Genomic DNA, 18,937 nt, shown 5'->3' on the forward strand with positions numbered 1-18,937 from the left:
TCATTGGAAGCCAGAATTCAACACCCATTCTCCCATCCCTTCTGAAGAGAGAAGAGGTACAAAGAGCTGCTTTCTGTATGTACCTTTTCCCACTTATCAATGGAGAGGTAGCATATGTTGCACCATTTTGTGGTCCTGCCTCTTTTTTATGGGGTAGGCATTTGGTGTTATGCTACCATTTTGTGATTGTTGCCAGGGGATTTTTCTAAAAATTCCAAATGTGCCATCTGGCCCAAAGAGGTTGGCAACTCTTAATGGTAGGTGGTCCCTTCAGTCTCAATCCCCACCTACCCAATTTCATCCGTACCACAACCCTTACATTTTAACCCTGTGAGGAAGAGATAATTGACTACCCCAAAGTCACCCAGTGAGAATCCTAAGTGGGGTCAAGGAGAAGGGGGTGGCAGACCCATTGGGACATCCCAAGATGGGAACGGGTCAGTGGTTTTGTCTAATTGTGCTACACCAGATCAGGCTCCTCAGGAGATCTGTGGGGCTTCAGATCCAGCAGATTCAAATTTGCTGGTGCCTTGTCCCTTTTGGACGCTTTCTGTGTGAATGAAGGTAGGGCCTCCGCAACAGTACTGGCAGAGAAATAGCTATATGTCATCCAAATTCTGTCCCCACCTAAACACCAGGCAGTGGGGAAAGACCTGTTTCTTAGCCAGGATTCGACCTGGTGGTCATAGTCACTGCATGTATGTACAGTATTTCAAATATTAATATCCTACTTTTCCTTGTACAATCCAATGTGACTAATATGAGAAACACGAAATACACTAAAAATTGACAAAGGAACAAATAAGAACAGCTACACAACAAAATACATTGCATGTTTCCATTGTTTTAAATGGCTTCAGTATACACATCCTAATAGGCCTTGCTTAAATTCATGTATTTATTTAACAAGATTGTATGCCACCTAACCAAAACAACTCTAAGCAGTTTACATAAAGTTATGTAAAACATTCATAGGAGAATACCAATAAAATAACAGACTTTAAAAACAAGTAATTATGGCCTTTTTATGCATTATATAACCAGTACTCATACTTGGTTGCTGTGAGGTTGCTGCTGCTTCCTGTGCATTCCTGGTGGCTTCCTTGAGATTGGCATATTTTCCATGCCAGTCCACAAGGTATGCTGCTCTCATGAGCCCCTTCAACCAAGAAAGCATTTCTTGGCAGCCTCTTCATAGCGACTGTAATTATGAAACTATGGTAGATGATTTCATATGACAAACAACATAAACTGTGGCTCAACAAATAAATCAAACGGGTGTTTTCAGTGTAAAAGGAAAGTCTTTGAGGGGAGAATGTTATCAATTGTCTTATTTGTTTGGTAAAATACCTTCACAATAGATAAATTTATTTTCTGGGGATGATGTTCTTTGAGTCAGAGTCTTAAGCTGCATGAAGTCTCTCATGTAGGTGCTGGCTGGACCACTACCAGTTTAGTTTCAGCGAGATGATGGCCCTACATGCCTTCAACCCATAACCTTGATTGCACTTCTGTAGAATTAAATAAGAAGTTGCCACGCAAAACAATGCGAAAAAGAACTGACAGTGAACAAATAAGTTTTGAAACCTAGGGGGCTTTTTGGGGAGGGGAGTTGCTTTACGAATTAAAGTTTAGTTAAATGAGGTTGCTCTCCTATAGACCCTTACCTGTAAGCCCCACTGAACGCAGTGAGGCATATTTCTGAGTTGAATTGTACAGGATTGCACTGCAAACGTTTCCTTCTGTGACTATCTCAAGGAATTGTTCTATCAGGTCAAAGAGCATGTGATGCTGGTCACTGTTTAACACCAAATGATGCAATAGTGGTGGCATTTGCAACATACCAGTGGATAGATATGAATTACTAAGGACACTGGTTAAATGAAACAACTGTCACGCTGCAGGGCATGCCCTCGGGGGGGCTATGGTCTTGAGCCAAAGTCTAGCACAGAGAATCAGGCTAGGTCCAAAATGTGATCAAAACTACACCCAAGTTCAACATCACAGTGAATTCAGCAAGGTGAGGGAACTGGAAGCAGGACTAAGGATCCCACAAACAAGAAGAGATATCTGTGTTGTTTCCTACAACTAGAAGGCTAATGTGTGAGACTCATACATAACACCCTAACCCCAGCTGCTGGTAGTAAAGGAGTTCCAACAATTGCTTACCATGTACAACGTCTTGGTCTGTAGACCCATGCTAGGTCATTGCTCTTCAGTCTGTGCCCAGGCCAATTGGTGCCAGAGTTATTCAGGACTGAGGGCTGGCTCAGTCTCTTCCTCTGACAGCTCAAAGGGTTCTTCAGACAGTTTCTCACCAGACAGCCTGTCAAGGGGATCCTCAGCATTCATTCCAGGCGATCCAGCATAGACCTCAAAGTCCTCCACCTTTGGGGTGTTGGTTTCACCCCTTCAAGTACTTAGTGCCAGTTCAGGGCTAGACATGGCACCGGTTTGTGTAAAGCTGTAAGACACAACAGCCGTTTATGTTCTGCCAGAAACCTTTGACATGCAATGCAAACATAAGTGAACACAAAGTGCACAACTCTTTCACGTTTACTGTAGAAATTTAAAACCTTACTTACATTAGCGAAAACAGTGCAAGCCCTCAAATGTCTTAAAATCCAACCACCATCAAATGTTATCAAAACGCATTATGTCAGAGTAATCGTATTGAAACCACAGCCCTAATCATGATCACATTTCTGTTGTCAGACTTCATGAATCTGTGCCGTAGACACCCATTAACTTCTGCAAATGAGAGGCTGTGTATCTAGTTGTTCTAATTATTTACAATATTTGCAATAAAGAGACTTCTAGTATGGTTTTTTTAAAAAATGTCAAGCACATGTGAAACACATCTGATTCCTGTACTGATTGCAGCTTGTTCACAGAGCAGACCAGGGCAGGTGTATAATCTAAAAGCTGGGTGGGGAATCTCAGGCCTGGGGCAAAACACCACCTACAAGGCAGGAATGGAGAACTTGCTGACCTCTGCACACCTCCCCTGGTCTGCTCTGTGAACAAGCTCTTATCATTCCTAAACATTGGCCATGATGGCTTAGACTGATGGGAGTTGAAGGACCATGGGTTCCCCACCCCTATTATAAAGGAATCTCCTACAATTGGCCTTGAATTGTATGATGGAATAAGAGGATATGTTCATAATAATCTAAGCTGTGCATGCACTATAACTTTAAAGCACTTTGGAAACACATTCTTTCTCTCAAAAAAACTGGGTACTGTAGTTAACCTCTCACACAACTAACATCACCAGCAACCTTAACAAACTACAATGCCCAGAATTTCATGGCTTTTTACAAGACTGCATTTCTTAGAAGTGCAACAGCAGGGATCATTCAGTTAGCAACCGAAGGGTTAATTGTTTAGTTAGCCAACCTAGAGCGGGTGGTGGTGTTGCCTAGCAACCAGTGAGATTGGCACAATCCTTGCTGTGGTAACTCAAGCTCTGATTGGCTGGTTACGTCCAAAGGTGTTTCCTCCTTTGTGTAATTGTATGCCTCCCTATGTACTAGATCTGAATTAAGAAACTTCTCTGTATATTTCTGTATAGTTCAGTTTCCCCTAGTAAAGTATTACCAATTTCTTTTCTCTCTGGACTCCATTTGTGTTATTCGAGTGACTCTTCTAACAGTATTACTCATGTTTAAACTGGGCATTGAATGTTTTTGGATATGCTCAAATTGACAATAAGCATCAGGATTTTCTCTGCCCTCCAGCGGACTTCATTCCTTTATCCATTTTTGTTCTGGAACTGTTTTTTGATTGGATGGCTGAGTGACAAGAAATGTTGATGCTGATTCAGCAAATGCCAACCTTGTTAGTATCCCAAATTCCAGATTTGCTCACTTTGGAACAATGAGGCATAGTTGTTTTCCTGACAATAAATGAATAGGACAGTGCATGAACCAGGGAAAATTGAATGAACATGTTTACACTTGCTTTAAATATGATCATTATCATAAAGCTCAGTCTGCCACTTTTAATACCCATAGAAAGAAAAGTAATTCGTGTGGGTGCCAGAATGGAATTCTAATAAAGCTTTCTCATTTGTCTGAGGGTGCAAATGTACAAAAGCAATAAGTTTAATATCTGCCTGTTTATAGGGCATGTCAAAACAGCTCTGGCAGCTTTTAGAGTAATGCAAAGATTAGGATGTCCACACTGATAAAACACAGCTGGACTAGTAAGTCTAAAAGAAGCCAAATCAAATCCATGTGAGAGAAATATGCATTCTGTGTGGCATAAATTTAAGCACAAATTATCCCCAGGTTTGCCATCTTTGATAGCAATAGATTATAAAGAAAACAAGAGTGAGTCTTGTGGCACCTTAAAGACTAACAAATGCATTAAGATTTTATGGGCTACAGTCCACGCCATCAAACGTATGAAGTGTTTTTCTGAGTGGCAGCTATATATACACATAGTGAAGGGAGTAGGGAATTGTAAACAGTGAGGTCAGAAGGAAAGGAAATGCAGAAAGTTGCGCTATTTTGCAGTGTCCAGAAACTGAACTGCTTGCAAAGACTGGCTTAGTCTTAGGTTGTTGGCACAGTGGAATTTGTTGAAGCCTTATAGAAACTGCATTAAGTGCCTCCTGTTCAGGTGATCAAGATGGAATCCATGTATCTTGGGTAGAAGTGAGACTTTTTGGAGACAGCAGCTAAGTGTTGTTCTAACCAGTCATGAAAATGTTGGCATACTGTGGAGTCATGTGGGAGCCCATGACAGGGCCATTGATTTGAATATACAAAGGTACCTTGGTTCTCGAACTTAATCCGTTCGACTTCCAAAACATTTGAAAACCAAGGCGCACTTTCCCATAGAAAATAATGCAAAAAGGATTAATCTGTTCCAGACTTTTAAAAACAACCCCTAAAACAGAAATTTAACGTGAATTTTATTATCTAACGAGACCATTGATCCATAAAATGAAAGCAATAAACAATGTGCTGTACTGTAAAATAAAACAGTATTGTAGATAAAAATGTATTTTTTTTTCTTACCTTCATGGATGATAGTCATTGTTTGGATGGAGGGTCAGGGTCCTCTTCTGGAATTGCAATCGGTGACTCCTCTCCTGCCATTCCTTCCCTTGCTTTTCTTACACCACTGACACCTGGTTCAGACCCACTGATAATTTTCCTCACTATTTTTTTTTCAGTTGAGATTTGCTTTTGCTGATGTTTTAAAATTTGCCTAAAGTGAGACATAGCATTATCATTGAAAGTGTTGGCGGCATGACTTACAGCAGCTTTATCAGGGTGATATTTTTCAACAAAACTTTGCACTTCAGCCCATTTTGCACACATTTCTCTGATCAGTGCAGTAGATACAATTTCTCTGCTCTCCTCCTCTGAAGGTAGTTCCTCAGTTGCCGCCTGTTGCTGCTCCGTCAGAATGTTTTGTTCTTCTTCTGTGGCGAGCTCAGTCTTGTGGTCCTCCACTAACTCCTCCACATCACCACTATTCACTTGCAATGATTTCTCCTCCTTTGTTATGTAGGTCCTCTTTGGCATTTTCTTCCGAAATAGGCCTGTCTCATCACAGTTGAAAACTTGTTGGGGAATGAAACCCTGTGACTCAACATAATCTTTAAAATCCAAAACAAATCGGTCAGCATCCAATTTGTTGGCACTGGCAGCTTCGCCATGTCTCACCACACTGTGTATGCCACTTCTCCTCTTAAAATTATCAAACCAACCTCTACTTGCCTTGAAAACCTCACCCTCAGCACTTGCTCCAGGGGTGTTTCTGATGAGTTCAGCATGCAAATGTAAAGCTTTTTCACAAATCATGCTCTCAGAAATGCTGTCACCGGCCAACTGTTTTTCTTTTATCCATGTTAAAAGCAGTTTTTCCACTTCTTCAATTGTCTGTGTCCGTTGCCTTGTGAGTGTTTTAACACCTTTTGCAACATTGGCACCTTTAATGGCTTCCTTATTTTTTAAGATGGTACAAATTGTAGATTTGGCCATACCAAACTGCGTTGCCAGGTCACTTACACGGACACCGCTTTCATGCTTGGAAATAATTTTCTTCTTCACCTCTATTGTTGCTCTGTTAATGGTTCTCTTGCCTTTGCAACTTTTATCCATTTTCGCACAGTCACACAATCAAATTGCAAGAGTGCTCCTGAAAATAACAGTAGCTGAACTGGGTTCCACAGAGTCACAAAAAAAATATTAACCAAAATACTCGCAGAAACAAAATCGCCAAATAAGTTGCAGAAACAAAATCGCCAAGTAAGTCGCTGAAACAAAATCGCCAAATAAATCGCAAAAAGAGAATTGCCAAATATAAGCTCCAAATATCACCAGCGTGTTGCACAGGTCCTCAGCGGAAGCACTCAGAATGGAAGCATTCAGCTTCCGAAAAAAGTTCACAAACCGGAACACTTACTTCCGGGTTTGTGGCATTCAGGTTCCGATTTGTTCGTCAACTAAGCCGTTCGAGAACCAAGGTTCCACTGTACATGTTCTCACCATAGCTGAAATCATTCTAGGTAAGTACAAAGCAGCAAAATTCAGTGGCCTGGTGTAGTTGTTGCCCCATCTACACTGAAAATAGAATTTCAAGATTAAGTGCTAGTGCTGCTTTGCTTTGAATTAAGTCGTTTGTTTACTCCAGAGTAATATGCTTTACATTTTTTTTTAATTTAAGCAGCCATGTCTTTCTTCACAATACATTTTGACCATAGATCATATTAAGACGGAGGACTCCCCCCCCCCAACACCTGAATTATATGCCTTTTTATTTGAGCATATCCTTTCAAGCACAAGTGCAGCCTAAGTTAACAGGCCATGCCCCGAGGATGGCTCGAGTCGCTCTCATTTACAGAGCTTGCTCTCTGCGGAGAGAAGCAAAGAGAGGGGGCTGCTCAGGCCAAGTGCGGCATAGAGATAGAAAAACGTAAAGACGCCGCCTTTCGTCTTCCAGAGCCTGGATGGAGGGAGCCGCCTCAAACTCCTTTCAGAATGGCCGTTACAGTTCTTCTCTGTCAGCCTTCTCCAGACAAACCTTGGGTCCTACAACAGGGGATCAAGTATGATGGGGAGCGTAGTCCCAACACCGTTTGAGGCACCAAGGTTAAGAACGCCTGTCATAAGCTTTTTTCTATCTCTATGGTACCATCTCGAGGCTTGTGCGCATGGTCCATGCAACGCACTTCCCGTTTGGCCACGGCGAGTGGGCGGAAATTTCCCCCTCTCTCGAGCGGTTCTCGGCGGCCGGGCGAGAAAGCCTGTTATAGACTTTTTTCTATCTCTATGGTACCATCTTAAGGCTTGTGCGCATGCTCCACGCAAGGCACTTCCCGTTTGGGAAATTGGCCACGGGGAGTGGGCGGAAATTTCCCCCTCTCGCGAGCTTAGCCGTTCGCGGCGGCCGGGCGCCGCGTGGTTTTGCGCGTTGCATTGCGGGAGCTCCTTCCTTTCCTCGCGGCCCGGCCATCTTGGAGGTGCCTCTCTGGTAAGCGGGTCTCCGCGGGGTTGGGTGAGGGGAGCCGGGTGAGGAAGGGAAAGCCGAGTTTACGCGGGGCGGGGGGCGCAGCAGCTGGGACTGGATACGGTGGGACGTTAATTCTCTTCTCCCCCCCCTCCCCGTTTTCTTTGGCGCAGGTAACGGCGGAGCCGACGTGAGCCGACAGGATGGTGGCCGCCAAGAAGACGGTGAGAGGAAGAGCCGGGCATGGGGGGCAGCAGGAGGGCGGAAGGGGCCTCATGTGGGGAAAGGCAGAAACGGGAGGAGAGGAGGGTGATCTTCGGGGCGAGGAGCCTGTGAAACTTGGGGCCAAACCTGGTTGTAGAGTCATTAATTTTTATTTAATCTTTGTCGGATTTTAATTTATAGATCGCGTTTTTTAAAATATTGTCTTGTTTGAAAGCACAGCGTAATGTGATTTATTTTGCTTATTTGGTGGAGCGGTATGCATTTCATAAATTGTATGTTCTTGGTTCCTTGTAGCTCATAGGCCTTTGCCAATCCAGTACTTCAGTGTTAGTTTCCTAGGCTTTTGCTAGTAGACGTGTGTGCAAGGAGTACTGTGTTTTTCTTCTATACATAAGGAGCTGCCTGTGGCCTATTTGCACAATGGTGGCTTTATATGAATTTATCTCTCCGTGTGATGAGTTGAATATAAGGTTGCAGGAGAGTGGTGTTGCATGTGGCCTCAGCTTTTCTGCTTAATCAAATGGCAGTGAAGTTGGATTGTTTTCGAGAATGACAGGTGTATAAATTTTGGGTGAGGCATGCATTTTCTGTCAGCATAAGGCTGCAGATTTCCCGTACTTTGTAAGAACCCAGGCCCACTGAGATTACCAGGTTCTTAAAGTAATTTTTAAAGACTTGGGTATAAAAGAGATAGAATTCAGGAGTTTTCGTTTTAGAAAGCAGAGACAATAGTGTAAGGGCAGGAATGTGTTCAGAAGTGTCAGTAACTCTTACAGTTTAAGAGATATATCCTATCAGCATGGCTATGTAAGTTGTATATTATAAGAAACAAGCAGTAACTATAAAATACTATTTTTAATTGGGGATGTTTTTCCCTTTTCTTCCTAAGACCCTGGTTTAAGAGCTAAAACACGTAGCTGTGTACAAATAACTCCTGTCTTGATTTTTTTTAAGAGGAGAAATTAAACAAAAAAAATCTAATAAGTTTTAACATTTAAGTTCATCATCATTATGCATTATTTGATGTGTTTTGTGTGATACATATTCTTAGATGAGTGCAGTAAGCCCAGACATGTGGAATATAGAACTTAATTGTTCATAAATGCTGGAATCATTTTGAAGTGGCCATACCTCAACATTTTCTTTCAGAAAAAGTCCCTCGAATCCATAAACTCTAGACTTCAGCTGGTTATGAAAAGTGGTAAATATGTACTGGGATACAAGCAGACTCTGAAGATGATCCGACAGGGCAAAGCCAAGTTGGTCATCCTAGCCAACAACTGCCCAGCTCTAAGGTAAGTTTGTATCTACAGCAGTTTCTCAACCTTTTTCTGACTTCTATTTTGTTCACTTCTCACTTCCCTCTGTAGCCCCCTAGTCTCGTGCTGTGGCCCTCCATTTATGTGACTTTCACCTGTGGCCTCCTTGGAATATCCTGATCCCTGGTTGGGAAATAGTGATGGACCCTGGTTGGGTAACAGTGATCTATAGTACTGAAAATTTGAGATTTTGTAAACAAATTGAGCATGTTGTTTAGATGGCCAGGGTTTAATAATAATAACAACCAAAAATTGTTTTAAGTGGGACTCTTGTGCACACTTGCCTGGGGGCAAGCCCCATTGAACTAAGTTAGAATTACTTTTCAACAAGCATGCATAGTATTGTGCTGTTAATCTTAGGTGTAATCTCTCACTAAAATAATTTTATAAAATAAGTTGCTCCAAGTAATGATGAAGGTACGTATGTAGACTTGACCACATTTTCACCAGCATATTTTTGCTCTTGGTAAATGGGAGATAAATAAACCTTGACGCCATGACCCAAAATGTATTGGAAATACTGATTTAGCACTTAAACATGACTATTTTTGCTATGGCATAGTAATGTTCCATATCCCTTATAAAACAAAGATATCTTTATAGCTGCTAGACTCCCTATCTAGATAGTAGAAGGTTTCAGGGATAAATGATGAAGCCTTTCATGAGGAATAATGTTTAGTGTTCATGTGAAATTTTCAGCCTGTATTGTAGATTAAAATCCATAAATTTAAACATTGGTTTTGCTTCCATGTGTGTTTAATTCTCAGGAAATCAGAAACTGAATACTATGCTATGTTGGCCAAAACTGGTGTGCACCACTACAGCGGTAACAATATTGAATTGGGTACAGCTTGTGGAAAGTACTACAGAGTGTGTACACTTGCCATTATTGACCCAGGTATGTTGTTTATTTGGTACCACAATACCCTTGGATATGCTGAAGAGTCTTATGGTGATTTACTTCTACGAAGTCCATTCATTACATTCTCTGGAAACCGTCCTGATTCTAAACCCCCAGCTCTTCATATATTAAGAGTCCACAGTCGCTTTAGAGCTAAATCATAGTGAACTTCACCGAGCTTACATTATATTGTAGTCTGAATCAGTTAATTCTGGAGATACATAGGAAAGTGATCTACAGGTCCCTGAGAATATAAATCCAACCCACTCCAACATCTTCAAAATATCTAGTTAGTTTAAGTAATATCTTACTGTATAAAAGCCATTACTCTCAAACTACTCCTTAAGGTATTGCATTTTGAACTTTTAAAGCACTGCGAATATTCTCGCTGTCCTGATATTTCAGTGATCAGGGCAGGCTAGACATTCGCTATATTATAACTATGTAGTGTGTCCCCAGAGCTAGATTTGCCTCCCTAGCTCTGGTTTTTAACTGCAAGTAACATCTTTAGAGTGTACTTCCCCATATAATTAAAAGTTTTGAATTTATGCTGGAAAATGTTCATATAAATGCACATCTAAAAGGAAGAATGGGTTGTTGGCATCTTGATACAAAGAATTAATTGTGCAGCACCATTTGCTATAGTGTTTGTTAAAATATGTCTTTTCTCCCTCTCAACAGGTGATTCTGACATCATCAGAAGCATGCCAGAGCAAACCAGTGAGAAGTAGATATTGCTGAACTTTACATTTTGTGTAATAAAACTGGTTACAAATCTACCATTGGCAGGAGCTTTCTTGAGTTGCATATATTCATAGTTGCAAAACATGAAGACCACAAGATTGGGGAAGCCAGGTCTAGGGTATGTTACCACAAACTCTGGAGCGCTGATGTGCTTTTGACTGCATCTTTAGTAGAAGTTGTACTACCTTATTCTCCACCCTCTAAAATGTAGTGCCTTGCAGCTGTGAAAGCAGAATGTTTTATCATACTTGGCTCAAAACTAGTTCAGGCAACAAAAATGTCAATACTCACTTAGTGAGAAAGGGAGGCAATTGCTTAACAGAATTTATATTAATGGGAGTTTTGTGAATTTGGGTTGTCTACCATAATACCCTGCCCATTTCATCTGGTAACATTACTGGCTTTGCCACGCAAACCTGTGGCAAATAAGGTATGAATTTGCAAACAAGGGTGCTATCAATTGAAAATGATATAAGATTGTTACTATTTGCTTCCTTCCCTTCACCCTAAGGTGAAGTTTCAAAAATTAAATAGAATTTAAAATTGGGCTTCTGGGTTCTGTATTCAAATAGGCAAGTGGTCTGGTTGCTGTTCTAAAATTCAAAAATAATGGAGATAATAATTATTATCAGCCTTTGGTCTGATAATCATAAGTGAAAATCAAATGTTTTCAGAAATATTCAGAGGTGGCTTCCAAGGGCTCTAGAAGAAGCTTTATTTTATTGTTGCAGCTCAACCAAAAGTATTTATATAAATTCTCAAATGATCAGAACATTAGTTTCAGGGGCACTTCTGTTTCTTACAATGCTGGGATAAAAATGTCTTATGACTTTTTAAGCTCCAGAAGCCAAAAGGTCTTGGAATCAGTAACGTTCTTTCTTGGCAGCAGAAAGGCGTCTGGGATAGTAGCTTGAGATAAAGCCACTAAAAAAACTAGATACTGGGAAGGAAACAAGACTGTTGGGACTTAGGCTTCACTTTTCACATAATTCAGAGTTGGAGCTGCCTGTATTTCTTAGACTATTAATGCTGAATTGTGCAGTTGTAACAATAACCCAAATGTGCATTCTGGCACAAAAGCCATTTTCTCAATGTACTAAGCACTCTTTTGCCCTATTGGCTGATATTTTTAGAGTGTACTTGCATCTAGTGCCATGTTCTTTAGGATAGCAAAGCTGAGATTCAGCTTTGGGGTAGTACTGCATGTTACAATACCACAGGTATCCCAAACTTGGGTTTACTGGTTAACATGAGTGGGTTTTTTGTCAGGGGGAGGTGCATGTGTGTGCTTAAACTTGCTAGCCAAGGTTCTCCCACCAGTGCCTTGGACTATTTTTCCCTTGAAGGTTAAAGCATATTTCCCCATATTGGTATTTTAGGACAAGCTTGGGAAGCTGCTTGGTAACATGTACATGTTTCCACTGTCTCAATTAGAGCAAAGACTATATAATAGGGCCTTGTATGTCTCTAAACAATTTAAACTGTTCTTTTAAAAGCACCATTTTAATATTTCATAGCTTATCTCAATTGATAAAAATATTACAATTGTATAAAAAATTAAATCTTGCCATTTTTTCTGCAGTCAATACAAAAATGCAGTCTTGAAGTACTGGAACCATAAATTCTTTCTTCCAGCAGGAGACTGGCTCTTTTACATAGCTTAGATTTGCTCTCTTCATATGTATAAATATCCAACTCAGCACATACTTTGGAGAACACCATCAGTATCTTAATCGATTTTCCAGGGCTTCCATTCTTTTTGACATTTCTTCTAGTAATCTTAAATTAAGGAAACACCTCTTCACTCTTATTTTATAATATTATAAAGTATAGACTACAGCAGCACTGTATGAACGGTTAGAAATTTTCAACCAACTTGTACATAATGAGGATCCCACATAAGGCTGTTCAGTAGAAGTAACTTGTTCTGATTCTGGTCTTCCCAGAGGCATGAGGATCAGCACAGTGTATAACAGTATATTGGTTTAGGTAGGCCTTTGGCAAGGGTAAGAGCAATAGGCCTGCTCCTGCTGTAATAGAGAGTACTGCTGTGCTGTTGCAAATACACTTCTAGGTATATCGGTGAGAGGAGATGAGTTAGCCTGTTTCCCACACTTCTTACCTGCGTGTTCTTGGCTGGATTGGGCTGCATTTGTACTCAAAGATCATCCAAGAATTTATCACTACATGAAATAACCGCATCACCCATTTGTAAAGTGCACATGTAAGCCCTACATAGGTGATGCACCTTTGTGGATTGAAGTAGCCTATGAGGCACAGGCCTAACTACCTATTTGATGTTGTGAATCTTGCTATGTTCTTTATTTTTCTGAATTGAAACTGCATTATATATTGGCCACAGTTCTGAATTTTGGTGTGGCCGCTAGAGGGAGCCTGTGTTCCACATTTATCACCACTAACATTCTTTCAGAAAGCCACCAGGTAAGCTAAAATTGCCAAGCTGCTTGTGCCTCTGATCTCAGCCACCCTGACACAGTTCAACAGGCTAAGGGGGTTCAGAGGAAAATTCCTTATATCATTAATGAAAAGCAGAGGTTCTAGTGGAATAGGAAAAGGTATGGATGCCCTTTCTCTTCCACCCCACTCCCCAAAATACTGTGGATGCTGGCTATTTAGAGTAGATGGGATTGCAACCAGCAGGATTTGCATCCTATTAAAGACTAAATGTGATTTAACTATAAATCTGTGTGTCAATTGAGGATTTGCTGTATTACTTTCTCAGAAGCTGAGAATTTATGAAATAGGTATATAAAAAAGGATATGTTGTCGTGTTAGTTTTTTAACTTCAGCATTTGCAAAATTCTGGAACGTCATAAAGTTTTCACATTTACATGGGTCTTTCTTGTCTTCTGAAGGATTTCCTGAAAAACAGATGGGAGAGGTTTAGAAAACCGTACTGTAACACATTAACAAAATAAATACAGATCCATGCTAGAAACATCACTCACTTGCATCTGTCCTATTTAACATAATGAAGGTCACCAACAAGAAACAATGAAGTACATAGGAAACTTGTGAAGCTGGTTGAGAAAAACTTTTTGCTTGTCCATTTACTAGATTTATTCATGTTTGCTCTATGACTGAAAGTAATGCATTGATACTAAAGGGGCAATCCATGACAGATAAATCTTAGATCTGACATAAGAGTTGCTCCAGTTGGGGCAGAGAAAATACTTCCACCTTCAATGAGTTTGAGGACTTTAATCCAAGGAACCCTTAATCTCTTCCAAGAGGTGATCACTGACAGGGATACAAGCACCAATTTGTTCAGCAAGGAAGCTTGAGAAGCTGTCCCATAGTAGGATGGATTTATTCACCTATTTACATAATTTCTACTCTGCATTCAGTGTTATTAAAGTACACTGACGATTGACAGTTCTCCATGGTTGCAAGTATCTGCTATCTAATGCTCTTTAATGGAGATGACAAGATTTAAACATGAATCAGAATTGTAGTCATCTAGTCCAACCCCTCGCAATACAGGAATCTCAACTAAAACATCTGTGTCTCAGCTAAAGCATCTGTAACCTATGCTTAAAAACCTCCAAGGAAGAAGTGCCCACAACCTCCGGAGGGAGGTTTCCATGCCAAAGCATGTGCTCTACAATTGAGATTATAGTCACTTTCATAGCAGTGCATCATGCAAAACCCAGGATCAAAACAGAAACTTGTATAATCCGTGTAACCCTTCTGAGGGTTGACAATCATGCAGGACAAGACGTGCATAGCCTGCTTGGGGGGGGGATCTCAGGATTGGGATTATTTGAAGTAAACAACATTTTTGCACTGACAGCATTGATAAAATTGAATACTTAATGCTTTCCCAATTCAGCACAAATCCAAGCTGACCCAGCAGAGCCCTCCTCTCCATTCAGATTCAGACTTGGCTGTGATGAATTACAGTAAATAGCCAATAAATAGGGTAAACAGAAGTGGTACGTGTGTGTCTGGAATGGACTACTTCAGTTGTAGGTGGGGATTGTAACTGAGGAGGGGTCCTCCTGTGTCGGAGGATAAATATCCATGCTAAAGTGCAGAATGGAAGTAGATTTACCTGAAGCTACTTTTGGTCGCAGCTGTTTTTCTTCAAAGAGATACTTGTGATGCACTGCAAAATTGGAACAGGCAAGAACGTCTTTGATTGCTAGGGTAGCTGCTTCAGGTTCTGTAAGGAGCCATAAAGAACAGCACTGGTTTCAATATAGTAAGCCACGTTGTATCTTACATATTTTCTTGTTCCTTATTGCCATCTAGCTTTTTACTTTACAAGTTTTGTGTATTTGTGTGTTTATTTTAGTGAAAGAAGACTGAATACACTGTGCTAAAAAGATAATTCCTCAGTTTGCTTTTTATGTGAAGCTTTTAGATTAACCCAGATCTACAGAGATAATATATAACATGCATAGTATGTTTTCAAAACTAAAGAATGGATTTAGTTGAAATGTTATAATTTTAAAAATACTTGCCTGCGTGCCTGAACTTCTACATAAGGTTATGAAAACTGTACCAAGAGCATGTGTTGCATATGGATTTGCACTCATTTTATTTTGATACAAATATTTAAAAACTAGCTCGGCAACAGCATTACAATGAAAGTGGCCTAATATTACTTTTTCAAGAAATGATTGAGAATGACAAATGCTTAGTGGAGAACTAGGTGAGCTGGAAATGGAAGATACACAGACTTAGAATCTCAAACCTTGAGAATGTGAATCTTCTGAATAAAGGACGTTTGCTGGCAAATCCTGGTGGCCTTTCAGACCTGGAAGAAATATTGTCAACATGAAATAAAACAGCATTTATTACAGAAATCTGTAACATACTAATGATCTAGAATAAACCGGGAAGACTAATGATATTTCAGGGTGATTTAGATGGCTAGAATTGTTTTTGGACAACAGAAAATCATTCAACAGGATCATTTCAGTAGTTACTGCTTGTTCTTTGCTAAGTCATCATTGAATATATATGCATATGTGCTTGGGAGGTCATGGTCTTGCCTGCAGAAACATGTATTACTTCAGAGAGTATGAATAATGTTCCTCCTATTCCAGATGTTGCCACAGATAAATAATAATAATAATAATAATAATAATAATAATAATAATAATAATAATTTATTATTTATACCCCGCCCATCTGGCTGAGTTTCCCCAGCCACTCTGGGCGGCTCCCAATCAGTGTTAAAAACAGTACAGCGTTACATATTAAAAACTTCCCTGAACAAGGCTGCCTTAAGATGTCTTCTGAATATCAGGTAATTATTTATCTCTTTGACATCTAATGGGAGGGCGTTCCACAGGGCGGGCGCCACTACCGAGAAGGCCCTCTGTCTGGTTCCCTGTAGCCTCACTTCTCGCAATGAGGGAACCGCCAGAAGGCCCTTGGCGCTGGATCTCAGTGTCCGGGCTGAATGATGGGGGTGGAGACAATTGTGAGTGTAGGGATAAAACACACACAAACAAAATATATAGGATACCTGAAGGTGATATGATGCAAAGTGGGTTATTTGTCAATTATATGGAGGTGCGTAGGGAAGCATCTTATACTCTATTAAAGGTAAAGGGACCCTGACTGTTAGGTCCAGACGACGCTGGGCTTGTGGCGCTCATCTTGCTTTACAGGCCGAAGGAGCCGGCGTTTGTCCACAGACAGCTTCCGGGTCATGTGGCCAGCATGATTAAGCTGCTTCTGGCGAAATCAGAGCAGCGCACGGAAACGCCACTTACCTTCCCACCTTCCGGGTCATGTGGCCAGCATGATTAAGCTGCTTCTGGCGAAATCAGAGCAGCGCACGGAAACGCCACTTACCTTCCCACCAGAGTGGTACCTATTTATCTACTTGCACTTTGACGTGCTTTCGAACTGCTAGGTTGGCAGAAGCAGGGACCGAGCAACGGGCGCTCACCCCGTCATGGGGATTCGAACCGCCAACCTTCTGATTGGCAAGCCCTGGGCTCAGTGCTTTAGACCACAGTGCCACCCGCCTCCCAAAGAGGTTTGGACCTAAAAGTTCTCTGCCTCTGACAGAAGGAGCTTCCTAAGTAAGGAGGCTTTCTCTAATAGAAGTGCTCTTTTAGCTGACAGAAGGACTCCTTTCATTGGATCCAACCCAAACTTCCTGAACTGAGGGATACACAGTAGTACCTTGGTTCTCAAAGGGCTTAGTTGTTGAACAAATTGGCTCCCGAACACCACAAACCCGGAAGTAAGTGCTCTGGTTTGTGAACGCTTTTAGGAAGCCGAACATCTGACACGGCTTCCAATTGAGTGCAGGAAGCTCCTGCAGCCAATCGGAAGCCGCGTCTTGGTTTTCGAATGGTTTCAGGAGTCGAACGGACTCCCAGAACAGATTAAGTTTGAGAACCAAGGTACCACTGTACTTTGTTTTTAGATTACGCATTAATGTGTCATCTTAGAAGAAGGATTCTTACTTGGTGAGAGAAGAGAGGGGGCAACACCACTTTTAAAGATTGTGCTTGCAGTCTACAGTTTTTTAAAAGTATTGCATTAAAATATTTTTAAAAACCCTCAATCTGCTGCCTAATTAATTGGGGACAGCTTTAGTTTTTAAAAAATGGTTTAATCGGTTACAATCCTGGTAAGAAGTAGAATTGTGTGTGCCAGGCAGCATGATAAGCACTTGGGTTTTCAAAACAGATGCAGCACTAGTTATCTCCAGCTCTTATTGGGACATTTTCATACATGGCACTAAAAAGCGCAAGTGAGATTCTTTTGAGCATTTGTGTCATGTATGAATGCAAGTAATGAACGTGGGAGAGAATATGGAAGATAAATTGAATGCATCTCCTAGCCAGTGCAGGGTTTACATTCATGTTAGCAGCTGACCTGAGAGAATAGCGGCCGCCAGGAAGAAATTAAAATAAGCAATAGAAAGCCAGATCCATGGCTCAAAGAACTGGAATAAAATACTTCAAGCCTGGAGTCGTTCATTTCTGAATTTGTCTACTCATTTTTATTCTAAAAATCACTATGCCAAAGAATATGTTTTTACTGTGACTTCGTCCTTGTTGCACTCAGTGCTGCCTGTGTCCTTCCCCTGTATTCCATCATAATTCCCTCAGATGTGACTAATACTGACCAACAGGCCATCTTAACAGAAAACTATAAATTACCAAATATCCCCAAAGGGATGGATTGTGCATGGTGTAGTTGTTTTTTAGAACTACTGGTGATCTTTCTGCAGTATATAGGAAGGGGAGGGCGTTGCCAGTTCTCCTGGGTTTCTTGAGTTGTACATTTCATACATGACTTGTTAAAAGCTGGCAGAAGTAGTAGAAATGATTGTATATGTCCCTGGCATTAGAATAAAGTCAAATATTCCCCGAGTGATAAACAGCTGAAATATTACTCTTCCCAGTGGCTCATTGGTCATTGTGTTTTACACGTATCCCTCTGATTTCTGCAGATGTTCAAGACAAATGGTTAGATCGCTTCTGCCAGGCCACAAACTTCTGTCTGCATTAATTGCTCATACAAGTAAACTAAATCTGGGACAATTATTACCTTCACAGATTCGGTTTTGCAGCTTTTCACTAATCTCTTCCATGGCACTGAAATCCTCTGCGTAGAAAAGATGCTTGTCTGGAGGGTCGGAAGCGATTTCTCGTAATTCTTCCTCAATTGCTTTCCCTATTCCGATGGCATACATTGTGATTCCTAAAAAAAAAAAAGTTGTTTATGGTCAAACGATACTATGTTAAGGCACAGCATGGTCAATGGAAAGGAAAATGCTTCGGTGTTATCACATGACCCCTTACACCAATGCAAGATAATTCTGCAGGGATGGAGATCAGTGCTGATATTTAGGAAGGGTGTCCATGGGGACAGGACTTACATTCAGAAACTTGTCTTTTATTTAAAAAAACAACCCGAGCAGCAACAATACATGCACTAGCTTAAGTGCCATTGAAATCAATGGGGCAAGTTAGTCCCATCAAATTGAAGCAGATTCTGTTGAAACATGATTTGTCTTTGACTGATGCCCAAATGTAGTGGCTGCCATGTTCCTTATTGCAGGTGATGGCTCAGTTGGCTATATCTGACTAGTCATGTTTAAAATCTCTATTTATTCATTGCCCAGTATCACTTCATTCAGATTCCAGAATCTCAACCAAAGGATTTCAGTATAACTGAACTAAAAATAAAATATTTTAAACATCTTAAAACAATTCTATAACCTCACAGCTAATAATTTCAAGGTTGCCATGAACATTATCTGTCAGACACCAAACATCTG

At 40.7% G+C, this 18,937-nt stretch overlaps 2 protein-coding genes and 1 non-coding gene across 7 annotated transcripts in view; 2 read left to right on the forward strand and 1 right to left on the reverse strand.

The window, feature by feature from the left end:
- Positions 1 to 7,380: 7,380 nt before the first annotated feature.
- On the forward strand, positions 7,381 to 10,691 carry RPL30 (ribosomal protein L30). Of its 2 annotated transcripts, none has more exons than XM_028736434.2 (5): positions 7,381 to 7,491; positions 7,641 to 7,691; positions 8,842 to 8,987; positions 9,779 to 9,909; positions 10,594 to 10,691. In XM_028736434.2, exons 2-5 carry the CDS (start codon positions 7,671 to 7,673, stop codon positions 10,641 to 10,643), a joined length of 348 nt encoding a protein of 115 aa, XP_028592267.1. In that variant the 5' UTR covers positions 7,381 to 7,491; positions 7,641 to 7,670; the 3' UTR covers positions 10,644 to 10,691. The 2 variants fall into 2 exon arrangements, with proteins under 2 accessions (XP_028592267.1, XP_028592269.1); XM_028736436.2 differs by lacking the exon at positions 7,381 to 7,491 and adding an exon at positions 7,498 to 7,529.
- Positions 10,286 to 10,419, forward strand: LOC114601446 (small nucleolar RNA SNORA72). Its single transcript, XR_003707767.2, has one exon. It is a non-coding gene; the product is annotated as a small nucleolar RNA SNORA72 (small nucleolar RNA).
- Positions 10,692 to 12,140: 1,449 nt separating the features above from the next.
- The window catches only part of MATN2 (matrilin 2), a 46,406-nt gene continuing 39,609 nt past the window's right edge, over positions 12,141 to 18,937 (reverse strand). For all 4 annotated transcript variants that reach the window (XM_028736427.2, XM_028736424.2, XM_077932830.1 and 1 more), the window contains 5 exons: positions 18,205 to 18,357; positions 15,377 to 15,439; positions 14,732 to 14,842; positions 13,440 to 13,538; positions 12,141 to 12,430 (listed from right to left, as the gene is read on the reverse strand). In XM_028736427.2, coding sequence (XP_028592260.2) covers positions 12,378 to 12,430; positions 13,440 to 13,538; positions 14,732 to 14,842; positions 15,377 to 15,439; positions 18,205 to 18,357 — 479 coding nt within the window. In that variant the 3' untranslated portion in view covers positions 12,141 to 12,377. The remainder of the gene's footprint in view (positions 12,431 to 13,439; positions 13,539 to 14,731; positions 14,843 to 15,376; positions 15,440 to 18,204; positions 18,358 to 18,937) is intronic.

Source organism: Podarcis muralis, chromosome 8 (assembly GCF_964188315.1).
Source record: "Podarcis muralis chromosome 8, rPodMur119.hap1.1, whole genome shotgun sequence".
In the NCBI taxonomy this organism is placed as follows: domain Eukaryota; kingdom Metazoa; phylum Chordata; class Lepidosauria; order Squamata; family Lacertidae; genus Podarcis; species Podarcis muralis.

Excerpts from the sequence above, each read along its gene's own strand:
- RPL30 (XM_028736434.2), top strand. The coding sequence starts at position 7,671 with ATGGTGGCCGCCAAGAAGACG. Across the intron at positions 7,692-8,841 it reads TGGTGGCCGCCAAGAAGACG|AAAAAGTCCCTCGAATCCAT; the intron begins GTGAGAGGAAGA and ends ATTTTCTTTCAG. Across the intron at positions 8,988-9,778 it reads AACAACTGCCCAGCTCTAAG|GAAATCAGAAACTGAATACT; the intron begins GTAAGTTTGTAT and ends TTTAATTCTCAG.